The 24,992-nt window shown below is 57.8% G+C and overlaps 4 protein-coding genes across 6 annotated transcripts; 2 read left to right on the top strand and 2 right to left on the bottom strand.

Annotated features, from left to right (window-relative positions):
* Nucleotides 1-7,169: 7,169 nt before the first annotated feature.
* On the bottom strand, nt 7,170-9,954 carry RPL28 (ribosomal protein L28). 2 transcript variants are annotated; one of them, XM_029245484.1, is made up of 5 exons: nt 9,853-9,954; nt 9,431-9,519; nt 9,212-9,335; nt 7,518-7,636; nt 7,170-7,304 (listed from the first exon to the last, which is right to left on the bottom strand). In XM_029245484.1, exons 1-5 carry the CDS (start codon nt 9,926-9,928, stop codon nt 7,215-7,217), a joined length of 498 nt encoding a protein of 165 aa, XP_029101317.1. In that variant the 5' UTR covers nt 9,929-9,954; the 3' UTR covers nt 7,170-7,214. The 2 variants fall into 2 exon arrangements, with proteins under 2 accessions (XP_029101317.1, XP_029101324.1); XM_029245491.1 differs by lacking the exon at nt 9,853-9,954 and adding an exon at nt 9,685-9,813.
* Nucleotides 9,955-11,360: 1,406 nt separating this feature from the next.
* On the top strand, nt 11,361-14,495 carry TMEM238 (transmembrane protein 238). Its single transcript, XM_029245472.1, has 2 exons — nt 11,361-11,924; nt 14,332-14,495. The coding sequence occupies exon 1, from the start codon at nt 11,381-11,383 to the stop codon at nt 11,915-11,917; it is 537 nt and encodes a 178-aa protein (XP_029101305.1). The 5' UTR covers nt 11,361-11,380; the 3' UTR covers nt 11,918-11,924; nt 14,332-14,495.
* A 219-nt stretch (nt 14,496-14,714) lies between these two features.
* On the bottom strand, nt 14,715-16,727 carry TMEM190 (transmembrane protein 190). The gene is given in 5 exon segments (XM_029245611.1): nt 14,715-15,608; nt 15,699-15,783; nt 15,864-15,989; nt 16,511-16,608; nt 16,610-16,727. Coding segments are annotated over 5 exon segments (612 nt in total). The 5' UTR covers nt 16,687-16,727; the 3' UTR covers nt 14,715-15,382.
* Nucleotides 16,728-21,048: 4,321 nt separating this feature from the next.
* On the top strand, nt 21,049-24,727 carry IL11 (interleukin 11). Of its 2 annotated transcripts, XM_029245419.1 has the most exons (5): nt 21,055-21,209; nt 22,404-22,576; nt 22,746-22,832; nt 22,957-23,118; nt 24,104-24,727. In XM_029245419.1, the coding sequence occupies exons 1-5, from the start codon at nt 21,203-21,205 to the stop codon at nt 24,272-24,274; spliced, it is 600 nt and encodes a 199-aa protein (XP_029101252.1). In that variant the 5' UTR covers nt 21,055-21,202; the 3' UTR covers nt 24,275-24,727. The 2 variants fall into 2 exon arrangements, with proteins under 2 accessions (XP_029101263.1, XP_029101252.1); XM_029245430.1 differs by lacking the exon at nt 22,404-22,576 and having other exon boundaries at nt 21,049-21,209; nt 24,104-24,550.
* The last annotated feature ends 265 nt before the right edge of the window (nt 24,728-24,992 follow it).

Raw genomic sequence — 24,992 nt, 5'->3', positions numbered from 1 at the left:
GGTCGTTGTACCTCTTGGACTGTTATGGAGGGTCAGGTAAGGGCCGCAGACCCGGACAAGTGTCGGGGTTCTCGGCTGGTGGGAGAGTAGGGAGTGGTCAGCCTTGGCAGAAACCAGCAAAGGCACAGATGGGGAGGCCAAAGATTTTGTCGCCCTCTGTCAGGCTCTGTGCCGGGCCTTAGGACACAGTGTCGAAAATGATCATAAAATACAAAGAAAGGAAAGCCTGGTATGCCAGTTTTCACAGTTGCTTCCTTTGTAATCAGCAAAGCCTGGAAATATAACCCACATGTTCACCAATGGATGAATGAGTAAAGGAATTGTGAATTCACACAGTGGAATACTACTTAGCTAAACACTGATACACAAAATAACATGCTGAGTGAAGCCATATACGGAAGAGTACAAAATACTTGATTCCATTTCTATGAAATTCTAGAACAGGCAAAGTTAGTCACTAAGGGCCAAAAGCAGATCACTGGCTGTCTGAGATAAGTAGGATAAAGTGTACAGGGGTGTGGGAAGACTTTGGGTCTGATGAGTACATTCCAGATCCCAGTTATGGTGGGGGGTCACATGGGTGCATAATAAAGTATATACTTAAAATAGGTGTATTTTACTTTGTGTAAAGTATATCTAAGAGAAGTTGATTTAACTTTTTAAATCAAGGACTTCTGTTTATCTAAAGGAGAATGAAAGACAAGTCAGTGGGACAAGTCAGTGAGGTTGTATGCAATCGAAATGGACAAATCCAAACATGTATAAAGAGCTCCTACAAATCAGTAAGAAACAACACAAAAGATGGCAAAAGCATTTGCACGAATGCTTCACAAAAGGGGAAATCCCAACGACTACCAAGCACATGCAAAGATTCCCGTCATCACTAGTGATGGGGAAAGTGCAGTGTAAACCCAAGTTGAGACCACTATGCTCCCGTGAAACTTGCCACAATGATAAGATCTGACAACGCCACGTGCAGAGCCACGGATACTCTCCTGGTCCACAGGGCGACCCTGGCAGGAGCGTGAAATGGTAAGAGTCACGTGGGGACGCAGTAGTATCTCATTACTCAGCCTTCTTGCACATGTACCATAGGCTGCAAAACCACATTTGTCCTAATTGCAAGCAGTATAAACATGCTTGTATATTCAAGGAGCAATACTATACAACACAAAAGTAGTGGACCATCACTACTTCCAGCAGCGTGGAAAACGACAGCAGCCTAACAAGCAGGTCACAGGAGACCCACAGTCTGAATGCCTTCGCACACAATTCCAAAGCCGTCAAAACCAAGCCGTGCTGCTAAACACACATACCTTGGCGGTAAAGCTGTAAAGGCAAGCAGATTGTTTCCCTAAAGCTCAGGATACTGGTTACCTCTAGCCAGTAGGGAGCCCACGAGGGAAGTGTATAAATGTGTTCTGTGTGCTTTTCTCTGTGTCTGCTACATTTCAGAATTTTAACAACATGAAGAAACTCGTTGAGATATGGACCAATCTCCAAAATATGTGAGAAAGAGCAACAGGCAAATGCTGTACCAGATACGCTACCATTTCTGTTCCTTTTTGTTTGTTTTAATTTTGTTTTAAATAGGATGTGGGACTTCCCTGGTGGCGCAGTGGTTAAGAATCTGCCTGCCAATGCAGAGGACACGTGTTCGAGCCCTGGTCCGGGAAGGTCCCACATGCCGCGGAGCAACTAAGCCCGTGCACCACAACTACTGAGCCTGCGCTCTAGAGCCTGCAAGCCACAACTACTGAGCCCACATGCCACAACTACGGAAGCCCTCACGCCTACAGCCTGTGCTCCACAACAAGAGAAGCCACCACAATGAGAAGCCTGTGCACCGCAACGAAGCCCCAACGCAGCCAAAAATAAATAATAGGATGTGTATTTGCTTGCATATTCATCGAATGCCTCCAGAAGGTTACATTAGCACCTGCAAATACTGTCCCAAGAAAGGAGAGCTTGGAATACCATGTGCATGTTACCCATGCAAAAAACAGACTTAAGAAAAAAAAAAGCAAGCAAAGACTTGACTTGTTTTAATTTTAAAGGTAACAAGAGCTTCTTCAGTGAAACGGCTCCCTCTCATTCCCATCTCCCCACACCCAATTCCCTTAATCAGGGACAACCAGTGTCAGCAGGTTCCTGTGTATTTTTCTGGGGAAATTCTATGCAAACGTAAGCAAATTTAAACATATGTTCTTTTTATTTTATTTTTATTTTTTGGCCACACCATGCTGCTTGTGGGATCTTAGTTCCACGACCAGTGATTGAACCCGCTCCCTCGGCAGTGAAAGCGTGGAGTCCTAACCGCTGGACCGGCAGAGAATTCCCATAAACCATAAACATATACTCTTTTACGTCCAGCGTTTCATGTGTATAACACAGCACGTCGCACCTGAGTTTTTTGACTTAGCACATCTTGACCATCTGTCCTGCAACACTCACAGCCCTTCCCTGCCCTCAGCTGTGCCCTAATGTATGTCACACTGAGCTGGAAGGAATGACCTTTGTGCATGGATCCCATGGCACACAAGGAACAGAGTCAACCTTTTCAAGTGACATCCCTGTGCCAGAGGGCACATTCATTTGTAATTCTGTACAGACATGGCCAAACTGTTCCCCGTGGGTTCGTACCAATTGACGCTGTCAGTGACGTAAGTGTGCCCATCCCCCCCACAATGGACTTAAGTGCACTTTGATTTTTACCCAACTTTTGGGTGTTTCTCAACCTGAGAGGTGAACACTATCTTAATCTATCTTTAAAAGACTTTTTTTACAACAGTTTTGGGGTTACACAGAAATCGTGAAGACAATAGTGTCCCCCCTCCCCCACCCTTGGGTGCATCTCCTCCATAAATGCTACACTAAGCGAAGGTACTGAAACAAATGTGCTGGTTTTGCTGTGAGAACCTGGCCAAGGGCCACGGGGGTAACATACAGTCAGGGTGAACTCAGCAGGCCTGGGGTGCTCAAGGCCCACAGGTGGATGATTGTGAACAGTTTTCAAGATGAAACACAAGGGACTTCCCTGGCGGTCCAGTGGTGAGGACTCTGCACTTCCACCGCAGGGGGCACGCGTTTAATATCTGGGCAGGGAACTAAGATCCCACATGCCAGGCGGCATCGTCGGATCCGGGGCTGGGGTCCTGGGCTCCTTGCATGTCTCCAAACCACGTGCTCATGTCATTTTCATAATTAAAGACTTTAAAGAATAGATTTTATTACAGCAAATGACTACAAGAGAAACAAGGAGATTTTTAAAATTCCTGGACTGGGAAGAAACAGCCTGGAGGGAATGCAGCAGAGGACACAGCGGTGTATTCACAGAACTCATGTAGACTGGGAGCCACGGGCACTAGCGTGTGTGGATTTGTCCTCAAAGTGCTCGGAAAAACACGAGCATTGTTTTGTGTACAAATAGTTATAGACACGGGAAGACATTTGTGACTGTTTTGAGTCCATCTGCTCAAGATAATTTATAATAAACTGTTCATTCATGCAAGGAAGACTTGTGGGCTTGTCCTGGCCGGCCATGTTACAAGCTTTCTGCACATTTAACCACAAGAACCTTAGGAAGTAAGGTCTATTCATATGCACGTGTCACAGGCACAGAGGTTGAGGAGTGATGGAGCCCTGATGTATCTGAGGTATCCGTGAAGATGGAACTATAATCAAGGCCAGTCCTTCCCATGAACAGAGCATGTCTCAGCCCCGAGTTCCCACTGCTCTGAGTGACCTTGTGCGGGGTAGCTGCCAAGGGTGCGCCCTACACTCTCTGCAGACATTCCCCGGATTAGTACTGGAGACAACAGCAGCAAACTAAACCAAGATCTCTGCATTGCGGAGCCCTGAGGAATCAGACGCTTGAAACAACCTTACTGTTTCATCTGTAGGGAAACTGAGGCGCAGAGAGACTAGTGACTCACGCAAGCGCAGGAACTGGCAGATGTGGAACTGGAGGGGGATGCTGTGGGTGGTGGGGGACGGGAAGGGTGCGGGCATCTCTCTGGGCACTTGCCTGTAATCTCACTGCCTCCTGGCCCCACTGTTCCTGCCGAGAAGCCAGCAGTTAGTCTTACTGCAGTTCCCTTGCACGTGAGGTGCTCTTCTCATGCTTTCCAGATTCAGCGTTTTTACTATGATGTGTCTGGGTATTTATGATTTTTTAAATCTTGTATTCTTTATTTCCTTTTCAATTTCCACGCCAACATACATCACTTGCGAGAAAACAAAGTTTGCATAGATGGCCCCCCATACAAACCACACCTGCCGCCAAGCTCTCTCCTTCCCCAGGAGGGAGATGGGCAGCTGAGGCCTGGAGTGCCTGCAGCACTGGGGCTCCAGCAGCAGAGCCTCAAGACTGAGACCTGCTCCCTCCCACCAGCCTCTCCTAGTTCCCCCTCACCGAAGTGCCATCCAGACCCCTGGCGTGGCATCCCCAGCCCAGCCACCCTTGATGGCCTGGCCACCCGCAGGGCTAGAGGTCCAGAGACTGAGTGAGGCTGTGTTATGAGGAGGAAACTGAGGCCACAGAGGGAGGTAGTTATCTTGGGGGTTCAGGTGACCAGCCGGACTCCACGTGGGCTAAGGGCCTAAGGGCAGACAAGGAGAGGGACACCATCTGACGACCGGCCGCCACATGGGTGAGCAGATGCTCAGCGCTGTGTGCATGTGGTATGCTGCGGTGCCAGGCTAAGTACTGCCTCACAGGACACTCCCGCTAGATGGACTTCAGTGCTGTGGAGAAAAATGAAGCCGGTGTGGGGGTGGGTTTTGATCTTTAAGAGTGGCCAAAAGAGGGACTTCCCTGGCAGTCCGAAGTTTAAGACTTGGTGCTTCCACTGCAGGGGGCACGGGTTCGATCCCTGGTCAGGGAATTAAGAACCCGGATGGTGGCCAAAGGGGAAGAAAAGTGGTCAGGAGACCCCTCACTGCCCGGCAACATGTGAGAGTAAGAGGCCCTGGCTCCCTGTGGGGAAGCACCTTCCACACAGAGGAACAGCTAGTGCGGATGCTCCCAGGCAGAACCGCGCTCTCTGGGTGGACAGCAAGGCGCTGGGCATCTGAGTGAAGATGGGCCCGACTAGCCAAGGCTGGGGGGCTGCCTTTCACTCGGAGTGGGATGGGAACCGTCGGAGGGTTTTGAGCAGATGTTAAGTCGCCTAAGTTCCACCTGCAACTAAGGATACCACTCCACCTGGGTTGAGGACAGACCCCAGTGGGGTGAGGGTGGATGGTCCAGGGGAGGAAGAGGGTTTGGCAGGAAGCGATCACGTTCACGGCCACTGAGGAAGGCTGGAGCGGGCAACAGGGTGGGAAGGGGGTCAGGAACTGTCCAGGTGTGTGGAGCTCCTGGGCCCCAGCACAGAGCTGTGAAGTGGGGGCAGGGTTGTCATCTCTGCACAGGGTCCTCAGGATGGCAGAGACCTGAATCCTTGGCCCATGGCATAGTGGCTGGCACATAATAGGTGCCTAGGAAACACACCAGGAGCAATGATGTGGGTGACCTTTACCCATCTGAGCCTTGGTTTCTACATCTGTAAGGCGGGGATGACACCTGCTTCATGGCACATCTGGGGTACTCAGAGAAAACAGCCACTCCTCAAGTGTACATGTATGTACGTATGTGTACACACGCACGCCACAGGCCCATCTGAATAGTTAGAGACGCCATCCAGCTTGTCATAGGCTTAAAACGCTACACCAACAGCTAATTACCACACTTACCTGCATTCTTTAACCCAGGGGTCCTCAAACCCCGGGCTGTGGACCAATACTGGTCCGCAGCCTGTTAGAACTGGGCTGCACAGCAGATGAGAGGCAGAAAGCAAAGCTTCATCTGCTGCTCCCCATGGCGCGCGTTACTGCCCGAACCATATTCCCCTCCCCAAGTCCCTGGAAAAATGGATTTCCACAAAACCAGTCCCTGGTGCCAAAGAGGTTTGGGACCGCTGCTTTAGCCCACTTAATTCTGACAAGAGGCAGAGAGCTCCAGTTACTTGCCCAAGGCCACACAGCTAGCAGCTGAGCTGGCAGAAGGACCCAGGCAGGTGCCCAGTGGCAGTGCCTACAAGGACCACGTCTCGGTTGTAATAAACACAAGGAAGCAACTAGGAGAACCGACGTTAGACCCAGTGGTCAGAAAAGACCTCTGAGGAGACAGAGCTGCGCAGCCTGGGGGAGGGCTGGAGAGAAGGCTGCGCTGGAGCAGTCAGGAGTAGCTGAGGGCAGTGGGGAGGGCAGTCACCTGCTGAGAGCAGGAAGCAGGTGAGGGACGGTCCTGCAGGGATGCTGGGCTCACCCCCAGTGCAGCAGGAGGCAGAAACACTTGACCAGGTGGGCTCCTCGCCAAAAAACGGCTCTTTAAGGACATGCCTGCTGGCAGGAAGCCTGAGGCTGCCACCTTCCTCCTGGGTGGCGGGTGCAGCTTATGTCCCCCTCTCCCAGGTGTGGACAGAGTCCCACAGGCTTCTGGACTCAGGAGCTGCACTGGTGTCCGTGAGTGCAGTTCTGGGCCCAGACCAAAGGCCAAGGCATACCGAGGGCCCTGTCCACCCCCAAGTCCTAGGATGCTCACTTCACACCTGCAGAGCCCCCTGGAGAGGCTGAGCTGCCCCAGGACCCACAGTGGGAGGGGAGGGCCAGCCTGCCTCAGGCTGGAAGAGGCTGGGGTCCCAGACAGCAAAGACCCAGACTGTAAATGCTTCCTCCTTCAAAGGCCACACTGCCAACACTGCTGTGACACAGGCCACACAACTATACAGAACAGAAGGTGCGCTGACCCTTGGTCTAGATGCCCACCCCTCGGGAACCTTACACTAAATGTTAAAAAATCAAAAATTTCCACTTAATGTCTCTTGAAGCTTTGTCATGCATCAACAGAGTATGAGATCATGCTGATTCTAGATTTTACTTAACCTGCAGTTCCTTTTTTTGCGGTACTGGACAATCACCTCTGAGCGTCGAATGTAAAAATTCACACCAACGCCAGCCCTCCGTGATGGGCAGAAACGATGGGCCAAGGACACACACAAAAGCTGGGGCTCAGCTCCCCCACCTGGACCTGGTCCCTCCAGACTCAAGACACTGGGACGACTGTGTGCTGCCGGCTGGTAGGGGAACCCCTGGGGACATGGCCTGGAGGGCAAGGAGGTTGCGGCAAGTCAGCTGACAGCTTTATTGCATTGGGGAAGGGGACAGATTGCTCAGGAGCTCTTGGTGGGGCGGGTCCGCTTCCTCTTCACCATCACAGGCTTCTGGCTGCGCAGGATGGCGCTGGCTCTGCGGATGGCAGCCTGGGAGGCGAGGCGGCCTCAGGTCACCCACCCCACCAGCTGTGCCCCCCACCCCCACATGCCTCCCAGATGGGCAACGTTCCCTCTTCCCCAGAGCGCAGGTCCAGCTCCAGTCACCAGAGGGCCGTCCTTCACAGCACTGGCCAGGCTCCCTGGGTCCCCACTGTGTAGTTGCCTCCACCACCTGGCATCAGCTCTCCAGCCCCCACTCACCATACGCAAATCCGGGCGGTACTTGTTCTTTCGGATCATGTGCCGGATGCTGCTGAGGGTGGCCCGGGCATTCTTGTTGATGGTGGTCCTCACGTAAGAAGTGGCCGGCTTTCGCTGGCCTGGTGGGGTGGGGAGATGAGGAGCCCCAGGGGTCAGACGGTCTGGACCTTTGGTGCCCACCCCCGGGGTGAGGGCACAACCCCACCCAGAGAACCTGAGTGCCCGGACTGTGTGAGCCTGGGAGGCAGCCCCATCTCCAGGCATCAGCTTATAGGACAATGGCGAGGACAACCACAGGCCAGGCCCTGCACCTGTATAGGCGTCTCCTCCCCAGCCTGTCCCTGAGACACAGCACTGTTCATCAGTGGAAGCAGACGCAAAAGGACCAGGACTCCCCTGCCCAAGGTCCCACGCACAGCTGTGTGACTCCAGGTGGCGAGCGCTCCCCAGAAAGCAGCTCTGGCTCCTCTCCCTTCCGCACCCTCCTGGGCCCTAGCTACCCGCTCAGCAGCAAGTGTCTAAAACGCCAAGCTGTGAGGCTGGGGTGATGTGGAGCCACAGGAGGACCAGGGTAAGAAGAGTCCTGGGGAAAACACCTGCCCCTCACCTGTGCACAGGTAGAGTTGGACTCCCCTGCCCAGGATAAAAAGGAAAACACCCCCTTTATTGTGCCAAAGAGCTGATGGGGTCCCGGCTAGGATCCTGTGCTCCTGGGTTTCCCCCCAGATGCCAAGGTCCCTGTACCATACTGGGGACTTGATGTTAGCCTTCTGACCCCAGAGGAGAGCCCATGTTACCTCCTCAGGTCAACCAGATTCCTGACAGCCGAGGAAAAGCCACCCAACAATCCAAGAAGGGAAAGCAAAGTTTTTGGGACCCAGCGCACCAGAACAGGGTTCTCAGGAGTGTGGGAACCTGAGAAGCCCAAAAGCATAAATAACTGGTTGCTCCCGGGTCTGTGCTTCTGGGAAGGGAGGTTAACCGCCTTCCTCCTGAGAACAGAAGGCAGCAGATGTGGCTGCTGCTGTCAGTGAACAGGACACAGGGCTCAGAACCCAAAGAGAAACCGGTCCTCATCAGGGATCCAGGAAAAAGCTCATTCCTATCTGTTAAAACCCACTGCCCATCTACAAACAAAAGTGTTGCGGGTGTGATACCATGACTCAGCTATTACCAAGACACACCCCTGCCTCCCCTTGACCTCCTCTAAGAGTCTAAAAGAGCCTGTCCGGGCCTGAGACACAGGGAAGTGGGATGCTGAGCGCCCCATTCTGAGTCCTTGAAGCCAGAATGGGAGCCAAACTACTGCTTCAGACCCAAGCTGTCACTTCCTATGCGGGAGCTAGAAGGCGGCTCCCCATCTGTTTACCTGAATTTTCCCACCGGTGGAGACAGACTTCCACCTGCTTCAAGGATTTATTCTGAAAACATCATCAAACCGTGCAACCCTGTAATTTAACCCTGACAAGCAACCAGCGGACTTCAGGTGCTTTTAATTTCTCCACTTTTTAGATGATAGGCTCACATACTGGTGGGCTAGCTTGGAGAGGAACCAGCCCCCCAGGTAAACGTCCTGACCCCAGGAATCCTCCATTCAATAGCAGAATCACTCCCGCGGCCCGACAGTAAAAAACCACAGCCCCCTGCCCCGGATGGGGGTCTGTTGCCTGGGCCCAACCAGGGCAAATGCTCACCGGATCTCCGCTTCATGACCACCACGACCCCTTTGCCGTCCGCCGCCGGCTCCACGCCCACAGTCTTGCGGTGAATGAGCCCGTTGTAGCGAAAAGAGTTGCGGGCCTTCAGATTATTGGGTTCCTGTGAAGAAGGACGCAACGCGGCCGTGAAGAGGAAGGGGGCACAACAATCGTAAAGGTCCCTCCCTCCGACCCAGCCGTCGGGGCCCCGCTTACGGTGCTGTACGTCTGCTTATTCCTCTTGATCAAGAAGCTGGAGCAGTTCCGCACGACCATCCATTGCAGATGCGCGGACATGGCGGCAGCTGCGGAGAAAGGGGCGCGGGAAAACGTCAGGGGCGCAGCAGGCCGACGCCGGACAACAGAGGAAGGCTGCATTTGGGGACCTGGCGAATGGGAGCACCGCGTGGGCCGAGGTGGCCTAGAAATTTGCCAGGCGGGGCTGGACGGCCTAAGGTGGAGGCGCTAACCGGGGCGGCCGAGACTAACTGCGGAGGACGAGAGATGAGAATCCACAGCGACCTAAGGCGGCGGGGCCGGGGTGAAGCCAAGAGCGCGAGAGGCGCAGTGAGAGAGGCAGGCAGGGGCACAGACACCCGGTGGCAGGCGCGAGAGGCGGTCACGCGGACGCAACTCACCTCCTCTCGTGGCGGCGGCCGGATACGGAAAAAGGCAGGCGGAGGGCGGGGCGACGCCTTTAATAGCAACACGCATTTCCGCTTCCTCTCAGTGTACGCGCGCGTCGTCGCCTGTCCCCGCCTCCTTCCGCCCGCCTCCGAGGCAGCTCGTTCGGCTAGTTCCTCCAGTCAGTCTCAAACCGTTCGGGGACTTTCCGAACTCTTCGGCTGGGGACCCGGGGGCGTGTTCTCGACGCGGAGTTGGTACAGTTCCGAGGGCCCTTCGTGTGTTTTCGGAACTCCACGGCTGGATTTCCGAGTGTCCCTTTCCAGAAGTCCCAAGTCCCCTTCCTCAACGGCTTCTCTCCAATATTGCCACTCAGAGCTTGGCACAGGATGGGTGCTCAATAAACATTTGTTTTATGAATGAACTTGTTAGTGCGTGAACTATTTAAACCACACAGGGACTTCGGGTGCTTCCAGGTTCTTCGTAGGCCCTTCCAGGTTCTTCGTAGACCCTCGGCTATTCCCGACGAAGGCAGCAGGCTCGGTCGGACATTTTCGGAACTCTCCGGAAACACTCTTCCGAAGGGCGGCCGGCTTCCCTCTTATTGGCCCATGCCCGCTTCGAATCTCTTCGGAAACACTCGGTCTCCATTCGGCCATGTTCGGAAACCTTCGGCTAACCCCGGGAGCTCCCTCTCAATTCGCCCTCCCCAGTGTCCTCTTAAGCTCCTACACTATTTCGAGTCTAGAGAGAAGCCGGGCGGACCCTTCTCGCAGACTGCCACCCATTTCCTCTAAGGGCGAGGTGTGTTTGGAGGAAAAGAGATTTGCCTGGGAAAGGTCTTGGTTTCTTTAGGGCCTGCATACCTGTTCGCCCAGCTTATTTCCTGTGCCTCGCGGACTCCGGCCCTATTCTCCCCCTCCATTCCGCCCTATGTCACACCCATTACACTTTAGGGAAGTTTATTTTCTGTTGTCAGGGTTCTCTTTAAGGGGCAGGAGTCTCGCCTGATATACCTCTGAGTCCTCAGCCTCACCAGCACAGGGCCTGGAGAGACTCCAAGTGAACAGAAGGAATGACGGTGCTTTATGTCACCTCCATTAGGGCACCTTGAGTTGTGATTATGTCCAGAAACTCCTTGAGGGCAGGGGCCTTGTCTGGCCCATCTCTGTGCCCTTGGACTTCGCCGTAATGAGTCCTGACAGTCCAGAGGCCCCAGGAGAAATCTGAGCAAACAGGAATGTTGGGGTTTGCCCTGCTGCCTCTATTAGAGCACCCCGGATTTTCACCATGCGCTGCTTCAGGCTCCTTACGATGCAGGGGCCCTGGGCCGCACTAATCTGTGCGCCCAGCTGCCCCCAGCATCGGCTTCTGAGGGCCAGGGCGCCCTCGGGCCGGGCCCGTCCGCACCCAGCCCAGCTCAGGTGACCAGGCGGGTGCCGGGCACACCTGGCGCAGTCCCCTGACCCCGCCCCGGACCGGGCCGCACCCGGAACGCGGAACGCTCTCCGTCGGAGCCAGCCGCTGCGGTGGAGCAGGTCCATGGCGGCGGTGTCGGCGGTGTGCGCCTCGCAGGGGCCCCCGCCGGGCGCACCGTCCCCGCCGGCGGGCGCGCCTGTGCCCGCGTCCGGCCTGGGCCGCTGCCGGTTGGCGCTGCTGCTGGCCGTGGCGATGGACGTGGCGGGCATGGCGGCGCTGCTGACCGGCGTGTTCGCGCAGTTGCAGGTGCGCGGCCGCGACTTCGGCGACCTGCTCATCTACTCGGGCGCGCTGCTCGTCTTCCTAAGCCTGCTCGGCTGGATCCTCTGGTACACCGGCAACATCGAGATCTCGCGCCAGGAGCTAGAGCGCGACTACGGCCTGCGGCCCTCGGCGCTCGCCCGCCTCGCGCGAAAGCTCTCCCGCCGCTGGTCGGCGCCGGCTTCCTCCTCCGCCGGCCGGCGCGCCGCGCCCGGCTCCTGGGGAGGGCGCCCCGCCGCCCGCACGCCCCAGCCGCCCGCCGCCGGCTCCCGCCGCGTGCGCCTGCAGCTCGCCGCGCTCGAGGCCGGGCCTGGGGCGGCGTGTGCGAGCAAAGAGTGAGCCCGAGGTGAGGGGCGGGGAGGCGGGGAGCGGGGCGGGGCAGAGGGGAGAGATGGAGGGACCGAGGGACAGGGGGGAGATGGAGGGACAGCGGGAGAGATTGAAGGACAGTAGGAGAGATGAAGAGACGGACGGAGAGCTGGAGAGGTAGTGCGAGGGAGGGAGGGAAGGACAGAGGGGAGAGATGGAGAGACATCAAGGAGAGATGGAAATGGAGAGGGAAAGGTGCAGAGACAGAGACAATGGGGAGAGAGAGACAGGTAGAGGTCAAGATTGGAAGGCAGAGAAGCAAAGACTAGCAGAGACCCAGAGGATGAAGACCTAGAGACGGTAGGCATGGGTGCAGACTGGGGAGAGACAAATGAGACCCTGCCCCCAGACGTGCGTGAGGGCTGGAGAGTCACCTTTAGCTCCACCAACACTTGGAGATTATTCGTCCCTGTGCACCAGTCCCCAGGTGCACCGAGTCCTACTTCCCATTTAATCCTCCAAGTGTAACAGAGTCTCTGAGGTCACTGCTATTACTATCCCCATCCCAGGGAGGACACTGAGGCCCCAAAAGGTGCCACCTCTTGCCAAAGGGGAGGTACCTGTTGCACTCTCCAGAGTGCACTCCTCCGCCAGAGACCTGCTATGGCTCCCTGTTGCCCTCTGGTCAAATGCAAGCCGCTCACTATGGGTGTGTTTGCCACATCTCAGCCCCACATCTCCTGCCTTCTCTGCAGTTAGAATGACCTCCCTCAGTCCACGATGGCCAGGCTGTCTCACACCAACTGGCCTCTGTCCATGCCTTCACCTACACTGGGGGTGCCCTTGTTGTCTGCACTCCACTCAGAAAACTTACCAGGTGTCTTTTCAGATCCAACTGAACTTCAGTGCCTTTCTCTGGGTCTTCACATTGTCTGAGTTACCCTTGTTATTGCTTGTATCACTGTGTGTTGTATGTGTGTGTGCTGATACTGTCTCTCCCACCCAACAGGGAGCCCCTGGAGGGTAAGGCCTGGGTCCCTGGTGTCTTTGTTCTTAGCATGCCCCAGCAAAGAGTGAACTCAGGAAGTCAGAGGTTGATGATCCGGTGGGTGGGTGGATGGATGGATGGATTGGGTTGATGAATGAGTGGATGGATAGATTGATGGATGGATGGATGGGTAGATGGAGTTGTGGGTGGATAGGTGGGTGGGTGGGTGGATAGAGGGATAAATGGATGAATTGCTTGATGGATAAATAGGTGGTGGATGGGTGGATGTAGTTGGATTGATGGATGGATAGATGAGGGTTAGATGGATGGATAAATTGGTTGATGGATGGGTGGGTGGATGGATGGATATGGTGGGATTGATGCTGGTAGATGGGTGAATGCGGGGTTGTATGGATGTTTGGACAGATGGGTAAGTAGATAGATGAGAGGATAGATGCGTTGGTGGGTGGGTGGATGGATAAGTGAAACAATGGATGGATGAGTGACTGAATCAGTTTCTCAAATGGGGGTTACATAAAAGAATTAAATTCTAATGCCCTAAGACATTCTTTATAGGTGATGAATTAACTTTCCTTCTATGCATCCAGAAGGACAGTTATATACCCTTTTTTTGTGAGAATTTTGAGAATAGTCCAATCGTATGCTATGTTCTGTGGTTCAGATGAGGAAACAGTTTATGCATAGATGAAGCATGAGCTAACACAGAATTTGGCATACGATGCAGAAATAACCACCTGTGGTTAAAATTACCCCTGGAAACACTTTACCTTGCCCAGAAGTCTAACACAGCTGGGTAGACCTCTGCTGCTAGAACCACTTGCCAGAAACTGGCCAAGCTGACCGGCCTGTAGGCCCCTCTTAGAAGGAAAACGGGCCTGTCCAAACACAGGACTCCATAATGGCAGGGTGAGGTGATTCCTGCCCATGAGGGACAGAGAACTGGAATTTTAACAGAGGGTCCTGTAGGTCCTGGCTCTGGTCACTTCTCTCTGCCTCTGGGACCAAAATTAGTTGAGAAGATGTGCAGAGCCAAACCCATCCTATGTCATTTCTCCCCCCATTTCATCTTCTCTGTCTCTGCCTGTCTTTCTCTTTGTCCCTGTGTCTGTCTGTCTTTTTTTATCTTTGTGCCTCTATCCTTCCCTCGACATATTTGTCTCCCCCTCTCTCTTTTTTGTGTGTAAGTCTCTCTGTCTCTGCCTTCCCTTGCCTCTCATTCCCCACCTTGTACCACTGAGTTCCGGTGAGTTAAAGGCACAGTCGCTGCCGCAAGTCAGGGCACGGAGTAATGAAGAAGCCAATGAGCAAGTGCGTCAGTCAATTGTGAGGGACTGAAGCGGGAGGAAAGGGCTCCTTCTCCTGGGTGGTGGTCCTGGGATGCAGGGATACACGCAGGGGTCCTGAGCAGCCACTAACCCCATCCTCCCTCCTACAGACGAACGCATGGCCACACCTGTCAGGACACGATGGAGATGTGCAGCTGCCCCATCACCATCTGGCTGCCAGGATGCCTACCTGTCCTCCATCTATCCTCCCCTGGATAAAGGGCTCTGCCTCACTGTGCTTCATATCTGTCTGGAGAGGGACGGCACTGGGGCAGGGGTGAGGGAGGGGCTGCCCAAGCCCTTGGGGACCTAGGAGCCTAGCTCCACGCTGTCGCCTCATGGAGGGGGACAGGAGTGGGGGGCAAGGATCTCAAGCCCAGACCCACCCCCTGAGTCCAGACCTCCCTCAGCCCAGGTTCCTCTGTTAGTTTGAGGTCCCCAGAGATGCAGACAGAGGGATGAAGACTTGCAAGATATTTGTTGGGGACATACTTATGGAGGGTAGGTTGGAGTAGCTCTGTTACCTGAAAAAGGAGGGGCGGAGGAAAGAGGACTGAGCACGTTGAGTCTTCAACTGTAATGAAGTTCCAGGAAAATTTCCGTGCCACCACTAGGGAGTCTGAGAGCTATAGTCGTCCGGTGTTCGTGGGAAGCAAGGCAAATGCCTGCTGGCCCAAGGGCGGCAGGACCCCAAGGGCAGGCAGCAGAGGCTGTCAGGCAGCGGCAGAAGGACAGCTGAGGGGCACGGTGGTCCATGTCCCCCCAGCCCAGCTGCAGTCCCAGCCCAGGCCACCCACAACTCACCCCAAGCCCCTCAGTCCAGACCCCCGTAATCACAGCCCAGGACCTACACTCAACTCAGGACCCCCATCAGCTCAGGCCTCCCCCCATCAGCCCAAGTTCCCCTCAGCTCGGATCCTCCCCACTTACCCCTGGACCCCAGATGCCCGTCAGCTCACACCCTCCATGATCACAGCCCAGGCACCCCCCAAAACACACACACACACACACACACACACACACACACACACATACACTCTATCTCTCTCTCTCTCTCTCTCTGCCTCCGGGTCTTATCCGTCTCCTGCTTCATGCTTCTCAGAAAAGAGACCATGCATCTCTGTGCTATATCTGTATTGAGGGATCCCTCCAGGGGTGCCCCTAATCTTCCTCCTCCCCTGCTTCCGTTTCTTCGCCCCCTTCCGTGCCTTCCTCATCAGTGCCCCCTGAGACGTCCAGGGCCCCCTCTGTGGGTATGCTGTCAATGGACGCCATCTTCTTTTCGCTCGGTGTCCGGTCCTTGGGTAACAGAGAGACGGTCTGGGACAGGTTGCACTTGCCCTTCAGGAACCACGGCAGCCACAGCATATCCCGTCGCTTGGCCCACCTGGCAGGGAGGGGACACCCTCAGCTGTGCCGTCCACCTGGCCCCGCCCGCCAGGGCAGGGGAGCCCCCCCGAGCCCCGACCCCACTCACCAGAACAGGCAGATGCTGGAGATCAGGAAGAAGAGGCCTCCGCACATCCAGCCGAGTGCCCACATGTGCTTCCTCTGCATGTTTTCTGCACAAAGCAGGGAGCCGTGAGACCAAGGGGTCCCTGCCACCAGCCCCCCCCAGGGGCCCCGGCTCCCTGGCACACACCATCCGGCCGCTGGTGGTAGCAGACCCCGTCGTGGTAGCAGCATCGTAGACGCAGACAGAGATTCGGGTTCTCAATTGCCACCTGGCCCCCACAGCTCTCCCGGTCCCAGACATCTCCCTCACAGCCTGGGGACCAACGCGAGGAGCAGCTTCCTCACAGAGCCTAACCCCATACCAGGCTCTGGGGCTGCCGGCCTAGTGCTTACTTCGTGCTGGACCCTGGACTCCAGGCCCCCAGCCCCTCCCCCCTCAGACCCAGGGGTCCAGGCCCCCAGCTCTTCCTTCCTCAGACCCAGGGATCCGGGTCCCCAGGCCCTCCTCCCTCAGACCCAGGGGTCCAGCCCCCAGACCCCTCCTCCCTCAGACCCAGGGGTCCGGGCCCCCAGCCCCTCCTCCCTCAGACTCAGGAGTCCAGGCCCCCGGCCCCTCCTCCCTCAGACCCAGGGGTCCAGGTCCCCAGCCCCTCCTTCCTCAGACCCAGGGGTCCAGGCCCCCAGCCCCTCCCCCCTTAAACCCAGGGGTCCAGGCCCCCGGCCCCTCCTCCCTCAGACCAGGGGTCCAGACACCAGCCCCTCCTCCCTTTAGACCCAAGAGTCTAGTCTGGGCTCCTTATCCCCAGGGGACCCAGGGTTTCCTCCACTGCTCACTCCATGGATAGAAGAATCCCTGGATTCCATTCCCATCTGTGAAAGAAAAGAGCAGTGTTGGGAGGCTGTATGGAGGGTGAGGAGGGCCTCTGCTCACCCCTCTCATCAGCCCCCTCACCTACTGAACCCTGCATTAGTAGGAAGAGGCCCAAAGCAGGGATCCCAGACCCCACCATGTCGCCTCCCCAGACTCCTGGGGCCTCTGTGGAGAGAGACCTTGAAGGCCATCACCCCAGCAACCGGCTCGCCCCACCCGCCTGCCCGGCCGGCCCCCAAAATTCTAAGTTCTATTTCTAGGGAGCCCACTTAGCAATTGGGAAGAAAGAAGGGGGTGGTCACACTGGCCTGGTCACACCTGGTTGCTAGGGAGTTGCTTCCTTAGCAACCAGGTGGAAGGGGCCTTGTGGGTGGGATGGGGCCCTGGCATTAGAAGAGCCTCCTTAGCAACCTGGGTAGAAAGCAGGTGGGAGTCTAAGACTTCTCCTCCTAGCCAACCAGGGGACCCGAGGAGTGGGCACCCTGAGACCTTCTTGCCAGGGAATCCCTCTGCTTAGTAAACATTCCTGAAAGGCAGCTCCAGTTGACCCAAAGTCTCCTGTGACCTGGTTGCCAGGGAGTCTTCACCCTAGCAACCAGGGGCAGGGGGCCTGAGGCCCAGAAGACCTCACTGAGCCCCGTTGTTAGGGAGGCCCCCTAGCAACCAGGAGACCTAAGAGGGCGATGAGAAAATGGGGGTCAGGCCATAGGCCAGAGCTCCTGCTCCGGAGTCCCCTGGTCCCAAAGGCATCCAGGCCTCCTGATGGGGAGGGCCAGGATCCGAGAGGTCTGAGGCCCCAGGTGGTGGAGAGGGGACTCATGGGAAGGGAGCCCCTTCTAGCTCAGTCTGTTTCCCCCTCTGCAAACAGGGAAATGGTTCCGACTGGGATCCCCAAGCTTCTGGTTTGGTCCACCCCAGTGGTGGGGGAGGAGGTCAACTTGGGGGCTGGGGTGGGAACAGGATCCCTCACTCTCCCCTGAACCTCCACTCAGCTTTCCAGCCAGTGAGGAGGGGACTCAGCTCTCCTGGGGCGGTGTGTCTTTGTGTCCAGATCCTGAGTCTGAGGGAAGAGGGGCTGGGGGTCTGGATACTTGGATCAGAGGGAAGAGAGCATTTGGGGTCAGGACTCCCAGGTCTGAGGGAAGAGAGGCTGGGCATCTGGACCCCGGGGTCTGAGGGAGGAGGGGGAAGGGGACTAGGTCTGAGGGCAGCTGTCCAGGAGTCCAGACCCCATTTCTCAAGAAGCCCTTTGAGGCTGCCTCCCGCCCTACCCATCTCCCGTAAACATCCTGGTGGGTGCTGAGTGGGCCCAGGGTTGCCTTCGTCAGAGATGACACAGGTCCGAGGGGCTCGGCAGGGGGCCGGGGGTGGGGGTCAGAGGGGTTGTGGGGCTGAGGCCGGGCAGCTGCTGACCGTTTCCTGTGTCAACATCATCTGGACCCACTTCCCAATTCCCGGGATTCCTCAGGGATCAAGGAGGGGGTGGGGGGGCGGAGCCGCAGGGCCCTGGACCGCGGCTTGGGGCTGGGGGGGGCCGCCGTCACGGCCCTCACCACTAATGACAGGTTTGGGCCGCCTCTGCGGCCCGCCTGCCCCGTCACCCCCCAGGGGCCAGACAGGACCCCCCAGGGACAGACAGACGGACACACACAGACTCGGACCTGCTGACCTCACACCAGCCAGCTCCACCTCACCCAGGGGCCAGCACATGAGCAAGGACCCCCTGGGGTCCCCCGTCATATCCCAGTGGCATCTCCCCCCACGGCTATCACCCCTCAGAGTCTCAGCTCCGTGTCAACCCCAGTCTTTGTCTCTGAGCCCCTGAGCTTGTCTCTGCGTCTGTATAGGTCACAATTTTTTTTTTTTTTTGCATCTCTGTCTCTCACTCTGGCCTCTGTGCTCCTGTCTCTTTCTGTCACAGTCATCTCCTGTCATTGTTTGTGAGTCCCCTACCCTGCCTCTCCATCTCTTTACTCGTGTCTCTGTCTTTGTCTCTCCTTCTTGCTCTCCTTTACACAGAAGTAGTCTGAGTGTCCCCAACCCTGGGGAAGACCCAGGAGTCCTGAGTAACCCCCACCCTCCTGTCCTGCACCCAACGGCCTCCTGCTGCCACAGTGAGGAAAGATGACCCCGCATCCCCGGGGTGAGAGGGCCGAAGCAGGCCGAGGGTACTGTCACTAGTCGGGGACTGATGACCCATGCCTAGACCCCTGACCTTCCCCAACAGAGCACTCCCCAAATTGCAGAATGGCCACAAGTTTTCTCTACCTTTCTTGAAACAAGGGTTTCGGACCTGGACACCTGCCACTTGGCTCTGAGGGAGGAGGGGACTGAGAGCTGGACCCCTGGATCTGAGGAAGTAGGCGGCTGGGGGCCTGGACTCCTGAGTCTGAGGGAGGAGGGGCTGGGCTCTTGGACTCCTAGGTTAGAGCAATGGGGTTGGGGCCGGCAGCCCCAGTTCCCCCGGAGGTGGAAGGGGCTGCCATCATCAGATCCCTACTGTGGCTCTCAGGCTGGCCCCAGGCTCAGTCCCCCATCCCCTCAGACCAGTCCATCTCCCAGGCTGGTGGCCTGAGTCACCTTGGCTGGCCCCACCGGTCTTGGGGGGGGGGGCTACGTCAGTTCTCCCTTCACTGACGCAGCCTTGGGCCCCCCCACGCTGACTCAGCCGGAAACAGGCCCCCTGAGGGGTGGAGACCCAGTGGTCAGAGGCCTGGGTCCCAGCATGAGTAGGGGCTGGGGAGGGCCCCTGGGGGGCCCTGGCAGGGGTGGCCATGACAGAGAGGCAGAGGGAGCTCTTACCTGAGGCGATGAGGTCATGTCCCACCATGGGGGGGCTATGACCTCACCTCCCTGGGGACCTGAGCAGTTGCCCCCCCCAAGTGGTGGGGGATGGGAGGGGGAGGACTTCAGCCAGCATTCGTCCTCAGAGCCCCCCTGCCAGCTCAGCGGTCTCAGGGGCGGGGGGGAGGGGTGTCTGCGGGAAGACCTTTGGAAGTCCTTGTCACCTTCTGTCTTCTCACTACCCTCCACCCTTCTCTGCCACCCTTATCCTGGGGGTTGGGGTGCTCCTGGGGACTTGGGTTCCTGTCATGGTCCCTCACTCGTTCTGCCGTGAATCCCTGGGGCCACCTCTGCTCCATGTACCTGGTACTCCCTGTGTGCGTCTGTGTTGGCACCACCGTCCCCCTGAGTCTGTGTCTCCCACCCCTGCTCCCACCCCTCTCCGCATCTCCACCTCTCCACCTCTCCGCGTGGTGTCCTCCCTGCCATGTCCTGGTCTCCAGCTCCCCCCACCCATCCCAGCTGCTCTCTCCGTGTCTCACCATCTCCATCTCTCCCAGGGGCTCCCTCTTTTCCTCCGTCTCCCTGGATATGTTAATAAAAATCAACGGTGAGAATAGCAATAGTTCGCATTTACTGAGAGCTGGTTGTGTGCTTTACAGGCGTGAACTCACTGTATCCTCACACAGGCTTTTGGGAGGGGGTCGTGCCCGGGGTATCCCTATTTCACAGATGGAGAAACCAAGGCACAGAGAGGTGAAGCCATGTGCCCGAGGTCTCACCTCTACTGGGTGTCTCGATGCCTCTTTCTCTTGGTCCCTGTCTCTCTGCCTCTGGTCCTCTCTCACCATGTTCCAACGTGTCTCTTGGAGAAAGGCCCCCCTCTCTCAGTCCCCACTGCTGAGTCCTCGTCATCTCAGCATCAGCATCTCTCAGAGGATCTCTGCCCCTTGGGACTTCTCCATCTCTGTCACCCTGCCTTGTGTATCTCTTTTCTGCTGCCTGCCTCCCCTCTTTCTGGCATGCCTTTCTCTGTCCCTTTTCCTTTTGGGGGTCTCTCTGGGTCTCTCCAGACATCTCCTGCTGTTTTCATCGTGCCCCTCAAACCTCACTTTGCTCTCCTGTTTCTCTGCCTCTGCAGCGTGTCTCCTTGGCTGTCTCCATCTCTGCACCTCAGACTCTCCACCTCTGTCCCATGTCCCCATTTCTCTGTGTGTCTCTACCTCCTTGCCTGGGTCTCGGCCTCTCCATCTCTCTCTGTCCCTGGGAGTCTCTCTCCGTCTCACCCCCCCAGGCCTGCGTCTTGTGGTCCCGTTGCCACCTCTACCCCGTCTGCATCACCCCCTGCCTCTCCATCTCTCTGCCTGTCCTGGTCCAGCTGGACCCCCACCCCGCAGCCAGGCCCCAGCTCTTGAGCTGCGCGTGTCTGCCCCGGCGGCGGCGGCCGGCCGAGGAGGTGGAGGGAGGGGACGCCAATGACCTCACCAGCCCCTCTCCGACCACCCCCCCTTTCCCTTTTCAACTTTTCCAACTTTTCCTTCCGTGCCCTCCTCCGAGCGCGGCGGCGTGAGCCCTGCGAGGCAGCCGGCTCCGTCGGAATGGAAAAGGCAGGCAGGGAGGGTGAGTCAGGATGTGTCAGGCCGCCCTCCCCTGCCGCCTGCCCCCCGCCCGCCCGCCCCGGCCCCCTATATAACCCCCCAGGCGCACACACTCCCTCACTGCCGCGGCCCTCGCTGCTCACACGCACATGCCTCCCCTCCCCAGGCCGAGGCCCAGCTGACCCCCAGGGCTCCCACGGCAGCGGACAGGGAAGGGTTAAAGGCCCCCAGCCCCCTGCCCCCTGCCCTGGGGAACCCCTGCCCTGTGGGGACATGAACAGTAAGTTGGTTCAAGCTCCTGGAGGAGGGACAGGGAGGAAGGAGGGAGGGACCGTCGGCGGGAAGGGTGGGGAGCAGACAGACAGCGGAATCGGACCGAGAGACGGAGGAGAGCGAGGGAGCAATGGGGAGGCGGAGACGGAGCGAGCGGGAAGGAGATTCAGAGAAAGCAGGAGGCCTAGAGAAGGGACGGGCAGAGCGAGACATGAAAGGACGGATCAGAGACGCGGAGACACCGGCAGGGCAGCGCGAGGCAGAGAGAAATGGAGACTCATAGACAGAGACAGACGAAGGCCAGGGGGTGATCCCAAAGGGCCCGGGACCCCCAGGGAGTCAGCGGGGACCGAGAGACGCAGACTCCCAGGGACCTCAACAGAGAGGCTCCGGGAGGGAAACTGAGGCAGAGAGGCCAAGGAGGTGAGAGCAAGCCCAGAACACCGACCCCAGCTACGGGGAGGAAAGACAGAGGGAGACACAGGGGTGCAGACAGAAACAGGAGAGCCAGACGGATGCGGACGGACGGGCGGACAGACCGCGGCCTGGGAGGGCCCAGGGGGCGGGCTGGGGGTGTGCTGCGGGAGCGGGGCGGCCCGGGGGTCGCTGATTGGCTGGCGGGCGGGGTGGGCGGGGCCGCTGGGGGATGGGCGGCCGCGGAGGGAGCGGGCCGGAGCCCCCGCGCTGAGCACCGCCGGGTCCCTCTCTCCCCGCCGCGAGCCCGGCGCGCCCGCGCCTCTGCCTCTCTCCGCCCAGGTGTGCTGTGGGGTATCCCCGGCGCTGCGGCCCGGCCTTCCGCGGTCCACTCTGGTGGGGCCTACGCGGGGGTCTCCCGGGGAGGGGTCAAGGCCCCCGGACCTCTGTCCAGGTCTCCTTCCCCTGCTCTCAGTCCGGTTCGGGCTCCTGAGCCTCGGGAGGGGGCAGGTTCTGGCCTGTGTCTCCCCCCTCCTGCCCCGCCCCGGGGCCCAGATTCCGGCGTCCGGGGGCGGACGGGAGACGCCCGGCCCGTCTACCCGCCCCGGGGCGCGTCTGCTCCGACGGGCGGGGCGACCAGAGCCAGAGAGAGAGAGAAAAACCCGCCCAGGCCCTGCGACGTGCCCTGGGCGCTCCGCCCTGGGACTCAGGACCCCCACCCCAGCCCCTCCTCCCTCAGACCCCCCGGTCGGGCCTGAGCCTCCTTTCTGTCCTCTGCCTCCCTCAGGTGTTTGCTGCCTGGTCCTGGTCGCGCTGAGCCTGTGGCCAGGTAGAGCTGCTGCCCCGGGGCCACCTCCTGGCCCCCCACGGGCCTCCCCAGACCCTCGGGCTGAGCTGGACAGCGCCGTCCTCCTGACCCGCTCTCTCCTGGCGGACACTCGGCAGCTGGCCGCACAGCTGGTAGGAGAGCCTGGAGGGGATGGGCTGGGGCCAAGACCGAGAACGGGGAGGGCGTCTGGGCTACCACGGTGGCAGAGACGGGGGAGAAAGGAGTCCGGGGCTCGTGGTGGGGGATGAAGCGTCCCCCGGAGCTGGGCAGGGTCCCTCTCACGGCTTCTTTCCCCCCAAGAGAGACAAATTCCCAGCTGACGGAGACCACAACCTGGATTCCCTCCCCACCTTGGCCATGAGTGCGGGGGCGCTGGGAGCCCTGCAGGTAAGGGCAGGGGATGGGTCAAAGGTGGGAGTTGGGCGGTGAAGGGGGTGCAGGGGGTTAGGGGCTGGAGTGGGCAGGTGCCAGGTGCTCCTTGACGCCACTCCCCACCCCGCCCGTCCCCCAGCTCCCGGGAGTGCTGACACGGCTGCGGGCAGACCTGTTCTCCTACCTAAGGCATGTGCAGTGGCTGCGCCGGGCAGGAGGCCCTTCCCTGCGGACCCTGGAGCCCGATCTAGGCGCCCTGCAGGCCCGGTTGGACCGGCTGCTGCGCCGGCTGCAGCTCCTGGTACGATCACCTGGCTCTGAGACCCCAGGACCCCAGACCCCAGGCCTACTCCGAGACCCTCACCCTGTGTCCCTGAGACCCCAGACTCCAAAATCCTGCCTGGAAACTCTAAACTCTCACCCTGAGACTCGGAAACCCCATGGTCTTGTGACTCCAAGACTCCCATCCTGAAGCCCTAAGGTTTGAGAATCCAAACCCTCACCCCAAGACCTGGAGACCCCGGTCCCAAAACAGGAGGAATCCAGACCCCAAGCCCAGGATATTCTGAGCCTCCAGACCCTGAGACCCACCCATATCCTGGCCCTGAGATCCTGACACATCAAGACCCCAGACCCTCAGATGATGCACCGTGACTTAAAGCCAGACTGCAGACCCTGGCTCTGCAAACCTCAGATCTCAAGGACTTGGACCCTGAGATCTCAAACTAGAAGACCCCAGACCCTGAGTCCTGGGTCCCCAAGAGCTCAGATCTAGGTTGTAAGCCCTTAAGACCCCAAGACCCTGAATTTTAAAACCCCAGACTCAAGACCGTGAGATTGTAAGACTTCAGACCCCGGTTCCTGGTTCTGGTGACCCCAAAGACCCTGGAACTCAAATTCCAACTCTCAGCTCTGAGACCCCAGACTTGAGACCCCACCTCTCACACATGAGTCCCTGAGCTTGATCCTACAATGAGACCCCACATCTAAGACCTCGGCCCCAGGATCCTGGCCCTGCTGCTACAGACCTCACCTCCAGCCCTCTGAACTTGGCCCTAGAACCCCAGCCTTAAGACCCCCACCTTTTGGCCCCAGCCTCAATTTTCTGAACCCAACGTCCTGAAGAACTCCCAACCCAGACACCCCACCTCACAGGCCAGAGACACAGTGGAAATATGCAAGCTGGACCTCCCCAACCCTGATTCAGTACAGGCTCCAAATTCCCGCTTCTCCGGACCCTAACTGCACCCCTGGCCTGATGTTAACCCTCTGTCCTCTCCTGACAGATGTCCCGCCTGGCCCTGCCCCAGGCGCCCCCAGACCCACCGGCACCCCCCCTGGCTCCCCCGGCCTCACCCTGGGGAGGCGTCCGGGCGGCCCATGCCATCCTTGGGGGGCTGCACCTGACGCTCGACTGGGCTGTGCGGGGCTTGCTGCTGCTGAAGACTCGGCTGTGACCCTCCACCTAGAGCCACCAGCGCCCTTCAAAGCCAGACCTTATTTATTTATTTATTTCGGGACTGGGGGCGTGGCAGCCAGAGGACTCCGCCCTCACCATTGTCTCCCTCTAGTTAGAGACGATCCCTCCAGGAGACCTGGGCAGGGGGGCATCTGTGCCTTATTTATACTTATTTATTTAAGGGGGTGGGTGGGAGGCAGGTGGACTCGGGGGTCCCTGAGGAGGAGGGAACTGGGGTCCCGGATTCTTGGATCTCTAAGAAGTCTGGCCACAGTGTCTCCCTGACCCCCACCCCTCTCGGCTTGGGCAGGAGCATATATTATTTATTAAACAATTACTTTCTGTGTTGGGGTGGGGAGGGAGGGGAAAAGGAGGCCTGGGTTTTTGTACAAAAATGTGAGAACCTTTTGTGAGATAGAGAAGAGGGAATTAAATTTGTCATACACATCCACTTAGAGGTGATTTCTCTGGGGGCCAGGGGCTGGATGCTGGGGTCCTTGGGGGGCCCTCCGTGGACAGGGAAGTAGAGGAACCATCAGTCCCCCAGAGACTGTGAGTTCTTAGTCTCACAGTCAATAAATAAATATTTAATGGATAGTTACAGAAGGTTACCCTGTGACCAACAGTACTAGTACAGGGCAAGGCTGCAGGCTCAAGGTTGTTCATTACGGCAGTGTTTACAACAGCAAATTGGAGACAACCTAGATGTCCAACAG

The sequence above is a fragment of the Monodon monoceros genome, unplaced genomic scaffold (assembly GCF_005190385.1).
Source record: "Monodon monoceros isolate NGI ecotype Baffin Bay Population unplaced genomic scaffold, NGI_Narwhal_1 Super_Scaffold_10, whole genome shotgun sequence".
Taxonomy (NCBI): domain Eukaryota; kingdom Metazoa; phylum Chordata; class Mammalia; order Artiodactyla; family Monodontidae; genus Monodon; species Monodon monoceros.
This window is presented reverse-complemented; position numbering and strand designations above follow the sequence as displayed.